Here is a 7,679-nt window from a genome sequence, read left to right as displayed (position 1 = left end):
TACCTATAATGATTTTACGATCGGTATTGCGATGCAGTGACATGGCAGGTTCTGTAAACATAAAGCAAGGAGACTTTCAAAGGATATATTTATATTTTCGTAAAAGATGTGGGCGAACTGATGTTGGAGATCCTGGTGGAAAACGTGAGTGTGCAGTGAATAACCCCCAGGGGGTGGGGTTTTAAGAGTTTGGGACTGTTCCATTGGGTGTTTAGTGCCAGGTCAGCTGATTGGAAGCCAGTGTGACTTTACTACCCCAGGGCAGGCAGGCATGGTGTGTTTGTAGCTGTTGGCCTGCACGCTTGGCACTGGGCCAAAACCCAGCTGGGAGTTGGGACAACACATTATCTGATCTGTAGTTCTTCTTCCTCAGCTTTCCCCCCTGTTCCGGCCCCTTCCCTCATCCCTCCCTCTGTCTCACTCCATTCCCTCCCGCTCTCTTTCATTTGACCACCTTCATTGCTCTCTCTCTCTCTCTCTCTCTCTCTCTCTCTCTCTCTCTCTCTGTCTCTCTCTCTGTCTCTCTCTCTCTCTGTCTGTCTGTCTCTCTCTCTCTCTCTGTCTCTCTCTCTCTCTCTCTCTCTCTGTCTCTGTCTCTCTCTCTCTCTCACCCCACCCACCCCTTTCTCACTGTATCTTGGTGGCAGATAGGCCTAAGCCTTTCTATTCCTGGCTTTAAATATACCGCAGATTACTCTGTCTGCATGTGTGTGTGTGTGTGTGAACATGTGTGTATGTTGATATTGAGGAACTTATAAAGCTTTGTAGATTTCCCAGGGTGTGGGGATTCACACGTTGACCTTCCTCCTTGTGGTTATCAGCCTTTCACAGGAGGTGCAGCGCTTTGAAGACGTTAACATCATGTGTGTGTCGAGCTGGTTGCTGTTCTCCCATACATACATATCCCTGGTTGCTTTAGAGTAGAATGTTTCTTCCTTAACATAATTGATATACATTTCTCCCACTGAAGGGCAGTCCACACTCTGTATTTTAAAGGGCCTTAGGTGCTTGATGGGGCTGTGGACTGTGCTTGGTTCTAGTCAAGAACACAAATAGAGTTTTATGAACAATCCACGTTCTCAGAAAAGGTCACATTTCTAGTTTAAAATCTGGGACGTTTTTTTTAAATTTTTGATCAAAAGATTGATGGATTTAAAAGGACATAAATCTGCACCTGTGCCCTAAAGCATTCTTTTATACATCAGTACCCCCCTCCCCCCTTACACACACACACAAACACACACACACAGACACATCCACGCACAGACACACTGAACACCAAACCTGTTGATAAGACACTGTAGTCAAAGACAGACACACACACCCACACACACACAGGAGCACCACACCAGTCAATAAGGCATTGTAGTCATACTGACCCCCACACACACACACACACACACACACCCACACTCCCCCTTCTCTTTTTCCTGCAAGTGCCTCTTTCTCTGATTGTTTCAGCAGTGCTGAGCCCTGAGTGTTTGTCTCTGGTTATTTTTAGCCCTTTAGCCTCAGCCACAACCCACAGCATTGCACAATATGGTGGGTTCATGCTCTATACCTTATGTGCTTGTGCGTGATTGCACGCATGTGTGTGTGTGTGCATGAAATGCTTACTAAACTTTGTGATTACCCCAGACATACTGCAGGGTGTGATAAAGAGAGACCCAGAGAGAGTTCTGGAGAGCTGCCAAGGAGAAGCAACCTTCAGCAAACGATCCTCTCAACCCCCTAACCCACACCCCCGACTCTCACCCCTAACCCACACCCTCCACTCAACCCCCTTACCCACACTCCGCACTCACATCGCTAACCCACATGCCTGCTCTCGTCCGTCTCTCTGGGTGTTCTGCAGGGGTGTAGAAGCCTCTCCATGCTTCGAGCAGCATGTGTGCCCTGGTCCTGACGTGTCAAAAGGCTAGCACTGCAAGTCCCACACTATGCTAACTATAGCACAACTATATCAAACCAGTGCTTTTCCAAAGGTTTATGGAAATGAGCGGTCAGTAGATGAGGGGCACACAAATACACTTACATACACACTTATATACACACACACACACACACACACACACAGCACATCCACACGGCTGTTAGATATTGATATTTGGTTTAGTGTAATGATCATTTTAAAGCAAGCAAACTGCCCATGTTTTGGAGTGTGCCTTGTGGATGAAGCAACTTTGGAGAGAGAGAGAGAGAGAGAGAGAGAGAGAGAGAGAGAGAGAGAGAGAGAGATGGGGAGATTTAAACATTGGTACAGATACACATACCTTCAGCTGGTGTCATTCAGTCCTAACCTGAGAAGCAGCTTCCTCCATGACCCCTCCCTCTCTCCTTTTCTCTTCCTCCTCTCCTCTCCCCTCCCCCCTCAGCCATCCCTGACGGTAAACTACAGTTTGTTTTGGATAAGGTAGTGTGGATCTTCCAGAAAGTCCTGAGATCTTCACATGAATTTCCAGACTGTGTACACATCACACACACACACATGCTTGTGTTCTGAAAACAGTTCCAGTGATGAGATCAGAAGTGTATACAGTTACAAAAGACTTCTTGTTTATATGCTGGTATTAGTTTTGGACAGAAATCAAAGAACCCTTTGATTTCTAAATATGCACACACACACACACACACGTACAAATGTTTTGCATAGACATCAGGGAGTGCTGGGTGCTCTGGAACTAGAGATTATTCATTTTATTATTATCTTATTCACTGGCCTCATATACTGTAGGCTTTTTCTCAACAAAGTTGAACTGGATCTCCCAGGGACTAAACCTCAGTTTGTGTGTCTGGGTTTTTTTTCACAAAATCCTTTCATTCTAGAGCCAGGGCTGTCCAACAGCATGGGGCCTCTTGAACTGCGACCGTACCTTTTAAAAGTCAGATGGTTCATCCGAAGTGGTTTGTCTCTCTGCGTCTCCCAGACAGGGTTGATGGTGGCGTGTTACCAAGGCTACGTGGACGTGGTCATCGCTCTGTCTCAGTGTCCTCACCTGGATGTGAACTGGCAGGACCACGAGGGAAACACCGCCCTCATTACTGCCGCACAGGCAGGTAGGGGTCACTCGCACGCACGCACGCCGACACAAACAAGCACTCCTGTTCTCAGTCCCGAGTTGCACAACACTCTCTCCGTTTCTCTTTCCCTCGCTCTGTCCTTTCTCAACCGTCCATCTTCCTTCCCCCCTCCCTCCCTCCCTCCCTCCCTCCCTCCCTCCCTCCCTCCCTCCCTCCCTCCCTCCCTCCCTCCCTCCCTCCCTCCCTCCCTCCCTCCCTCCCTCCCTCCCTCCCTCCCTCCCTCCCTCCCTCCCTCCCTCCCTCCCTCCCTCCCTCCCTCCCTCCCTCCCCCCTTCCCCTTCCCCCCTCCCTCCCTCCATCCCTCCCTCTACCTCCTCCATCCCATCCTCCCTGTCCAGGACACATCATGATCAGTAACTACCTGCTGAACTACTTCTCTGGGCTGGACATAGAGAGGAGGAACTGTCACGGCTTCACGGCTCTCATGAAGGCCGCCATGCAGGGGAGGGTGGAGTGCGTCCGGGCCCTGATGATGGCAGGTAGCTATGGCTCCGCACTCGTATGTACCCTCACACATACGTAGGCACAGGCCCCACACAAAAGCACACACGCCTACCACACCCATACAAACACACACGGCAAGTACACCCACCACACACACAGCGCTCGCACGCACGACGCCTACTCGGCTGTGCGTCTTCCCCAGCCCCAGCCACCCACCCACCCCCACCCCACCCTTATCCTTTTCTCCCTGGCTCACGCTCGTCCTCCCCTCCTCTCTCAACATCTCCTCCCTCCTTACCCCTCCCCCCCCTTCTAAGGAGCGGACGCGTACGCCAGGGACTTCGGGCGGGGTCTGACCCCGAGGGAGTGGGCGTGGTTCACGGGCAGGTACGACACGGCGTGGGTGATGACGCGCCTGCAGACGCGGCCCTGCCCGCACCAGATGTGCGACGCCTACAGGTACGGACACGCCCCCGACACGGCCGCACGCAAGTTGACGTGACATTTGAGTCATTCAGATGGAGCTGACAGAAGTACAAGAAGAATGTACATCTGAAAATCAAGGATTAGTAGTGCATAGTTCCAGTGTTTTGGTGGTTAGAGTCAAGGAAAGGCCGGTGTTTACTTGTCGGTAAATGCAGAGCACTAAACCAGGACAACTTCAGCGTGTGTGTGTGTGTGGGGGGGATGTTGTTGTTTATGATCTAGTTGTGACATCACAGAGGACTGTTGTTGTTGTTGTTGTTGTTCCAGTCCAGAGTGGCCTCAACTCGCCGCCCTGGTGGCCAAAGCGAAGGAGCCGCGCGGTTGTCTCAAGCGTCTGTCCGACACGGTCCGCGGCGCTCTCAACTTCGCCAACGTCACCGAGCCCGCGGAGGACGGCGTCCTCGACCACCTGGTCACCGTGACGACCGCCCTGGGGAGCCCCTTCGTGGCCGTGGCGTGTCGCACGGTATGACCGCTCGTCGTCTGTCGTCCTCGTCTCTCTCCCTCCGTGTGAGCCGTTCTGCACTGTCAGCAACACGGGTCGGATAGAGGCTGGCGTCTCGCCTCCTCACACACATCTACCTCCTCTTCATTCTTCTCCCTCTCCCTCTCCCTCTCCCTCCCCCTCCCCCTCCCCCTCTCCCTCTCCCTCTCCCTCTCCCTCTCCCTCTCCCTCTCCCTCTCCCTCTCCCTCTCCCTCCCCCTCCCCCTCCCCCTCCCTCTCTCTCTCTCCCTCTCTCTCTCTCTCTCTCTCTCTCTCGTTTCCCAGTTCCCCCCCCCCCCCCTCTCTCTCTCTCTCTCTCTCTCTCTCTCTCTCTCTCTCGTGTCCCACTTCCTCTCCCAGTTGCCAGCTGGGGAGGTTGGGCTGCGGAAGTTTGTTGTTGTGTGAACTGTAATCCATTGTAATCCTCCCTGTCTGCTGTGCAGGTGTGCCCCGACAGCCCGCCATGTGTGGGCAGACGCCGGCACGCCGTCCCCGAGATCCTCCGGCGCCAGCGCGCCAAGGAGCTCCGCGCCCTCAACCCGGAGCGGATCGACCACCACCACAAGCTCTTCCAGAACGCCCGCGTCACCCTGCTGCCCAAGCCCCCGCGCGACCGCCGGGCCAGCCTGCAGCCGCAGTCCCTCAGCCCCAGCGCCTCCAGCCCCAACCTGGGCCTCCTGGCAGCCAGCTCCTCCCAGGCCCTGCGGAGAACCAGCCTGCTGCCCCTCAACATGGTGAGGCGGAGCAGCGTGCGTCCGGGCCTGTCCGTGCCCAAGGTGCGGATCTCCAAGGCGCCCACGCCCACTTTCGAGCCGGAGCGGGCGAGGAGGAAGAGCAGCGCCAAGGAGGGGAACCACCTGCTCCAGATCCCCAAGTGGAGGTACAAAGAGCTGAAGGAGGAGAGGAAGAAAGCCGAAGAGGTGGAGCGGAGGAGGCTGGAGGCCGCCACCAAGAAACATCTGACTGCCGGGAAGAGGAAATGACATCACGTGCAGGAGGAAGAGGAAGCCCAAGGAGATAGGTGACCAGGACATAGGACTAGAGGGTTATACTTGAAACGCTCATTGGATAACTTATTTTTTGTATTTATTCCATTTTTTTGTTTTTCTTCGCCTCGTTTTTATAAATGTGACAGCGCTTTATTTTGTACTGCTTACGATTCAGGGGATCAGAAAGATGTTGTTTGGGATACAATCCATCGACTAGATCAAGGAACCCTATTGGGTGAGCTACATTCTTGTTGGTTTACACTCAAGTATGAGAGTGTGGAGGGTAGATTTCCAGGAAAAGGGGTGGGAAACTCCCGTCTTGCCTCGGAGGTTAAAAACACAAACAATAACTGGGAAGTGAACAGAAACAGATATACCTGTATCGAACTCTAACACTCATCAAATAGTCGATAAAAAATTTATGTGCTTGGGGTTCTGTCTTTAAAACAATAACTGAACACTCCTGTATGTCATATTGACTGAAAGTGAAAGATAAGCTTGAAGAATAGTAATTTTTACCTGAGCAATAACTATTGTTTTTATTTTGTATCTCGCTTTAATGATATAATAGCAGCTATTTTCTCCGCATTTTTTAAAGAGCAATCGTATGAATGTATTTTGCAACTAGAATGTACCTAATCAGGTTGTTTTTTTTAGATATGAAGATGGCTTTTTATTTTCTACTACAATATATTTTATTTTGACACTTAAAATGTGAAATGTATTTTTCTTAATTCAAAATCCATTCCAATGCTACACACTGTTGTAATGATACACTATATCTACTGTTGGATTTTGGGAGACAACTGGAATTATATTCTAACTGTTTATGTTATTCCTGTAATTTCATAACTACATATTAGCTGTACGTTATAACTGTTTACGTTATGATGTTATAACTCTTTACGGTACAGCGCAGTGGGAATCTACTCTGGCATCAATAAATATTGTAAAATAGCTTGTTTTACTTAGGATATTTTGCCTTGTGGTTATTATAAGTTCATACAGTATTCCATTTATGTTGATACTCTCTTTGTGATGTGGTTTGCCAGTGATCCATCAGCATCGTTGCACGTTTGCTTTGTCATTATTATTATTATTAAAATACTTTAGAAGACGCTGTCATCGAAATGGACATCGAGGGAGGGGGATAGGAACTAAAAAACTGCTTGAACTGCAGTCAAATACTTTTAACTACTGAGACATCCTCCTCCACATTGGTGCAATCCCGTAAAAAGTGAATGTCATTATGAAGCTGGAAAACGAGCCGTGCTAATTCAGCTACACATCTGGGTGTTAAGATAAAGAATGAAGCTACCAGGCCAGCGTCACTTCCCTTTCAGCTTGGATTTTAATACAAAACAATGAGGGTTACAAAAAAAAAAACTGCCACAAGGTTAAAACAGAGCAACTGGGAATGCACTGAGATAGCGTGATCCATTTTTTCACAAGAACACAATGTCATGGTTCTAACCCCCTAGGACGTACGGCTTAAGATGTGTGTCTAATAGGCATGGTGATGAGTGTTCTTACTGGGTTACCCAAAGTAGCGCTAGGCCAAATCATTCTAGTAAATAAACTCTGTTGGCTATATGCAGTTACATTCAAGATAGAACACTGCCCACGGGAAGCCACTTCAGTCCTGGAAATGAGTGTTTCCCACTCATCCTTCTCTCTGACAAATTATAAACTGCTTTACAAATATGTGTTCTCAAATGTCCGATTTTGACATTTGATTGATGTGCTCTAGGATGCTTTAAACCAGGGGTTCCCAATCCTGGTCCTCGGGCCTCCCTGCCCTGCATGTTTTAGATGTTTCCTTAACCCAACACACCTGATTCAAATGAATGATCGTTAGCCGGTTTCTGCATAACTAGATAACGACCCATTCATTGGAATCAGGTGTGTTGGAGCAGGGAAACATCTAAAACATGCAGGGTGGGGAGGCCCGAGGACCAGGGTTGGGAACCCCTGCTTTAAACAATTGATTTGCAAAACTGTCATGTGAGAAAGGCGCATGCCTCACTATTGTGTTGTTGGCCTAGCCTACTTGAATGTGACATTTCTTGTGACTTTTGCAACCCTTACTGCACGTTAAATCATTTCAGGTTGCTTCTGAAATATGACTTCATAAAATGCTCTTCGTAGAATACTTTTATTCTATCATCTTTTGTTCCCTTTCCCCCGGGGAATTG

General features: G+C 49.4%; 1 protein-coding gene across 1 annotated transcript in view; it reads left to right on the top strand.

Moving 5' to 3' along the window:
- Positions 1–6,458, top strand: part of ankrd33ba (ankyrin repeat domain 33ba) — an 11,609-nt gene extending 5,151 nt beyond the window's left edge. Inside the window, exons 2-6 of the mRNA XM_084702409.1 lie at positions 2,928–3,057; positions 3,420–3,560; positions 3,843–3,984; positions 4,279–4,477; positions 4,939–6,458. Of these exons, the coding sequence (XP_084558535.1) occupies positions 2,928–3,057; positions 3,420–3,560; positions 3,843–3,984; positions 4,279–4,477; positions 4,939–5,478 (1,152 nt within the window). The 3' untranslated portion in view covers positions 5,479–6,458. The remainder of the gene's footprint in view (positions 1–2,927; positions 3,058–3,419; positions 3,561–3,842; positions 3,985–4,278; positions 4,478–4,938) is intronic.
- The last annotated feature ends 1,221 nt before the right edge of the window (positions 6,459–7,679 follow it).

Source organism: Hypomesus nipponensis, chromosome 8 (assembly GCF_054491055.1).
Source record: "Hypomesus nipponensis isolate SF chromosome 8, ASM5449105v1, whole genome shotgun sequence".
NCBI classification, from domain to species: domain Eukaryota; kingdom Metazoa; phylum Chordata; class Actinopteri; order Osmeriformes; family Osmeridae; genus Hypomesus; species Hypomesus nipponensis.
Note: the sequence above shows the minus strand (reverse complement) of the source record. Positions and strands in the feature narration are given on the sequence as shown.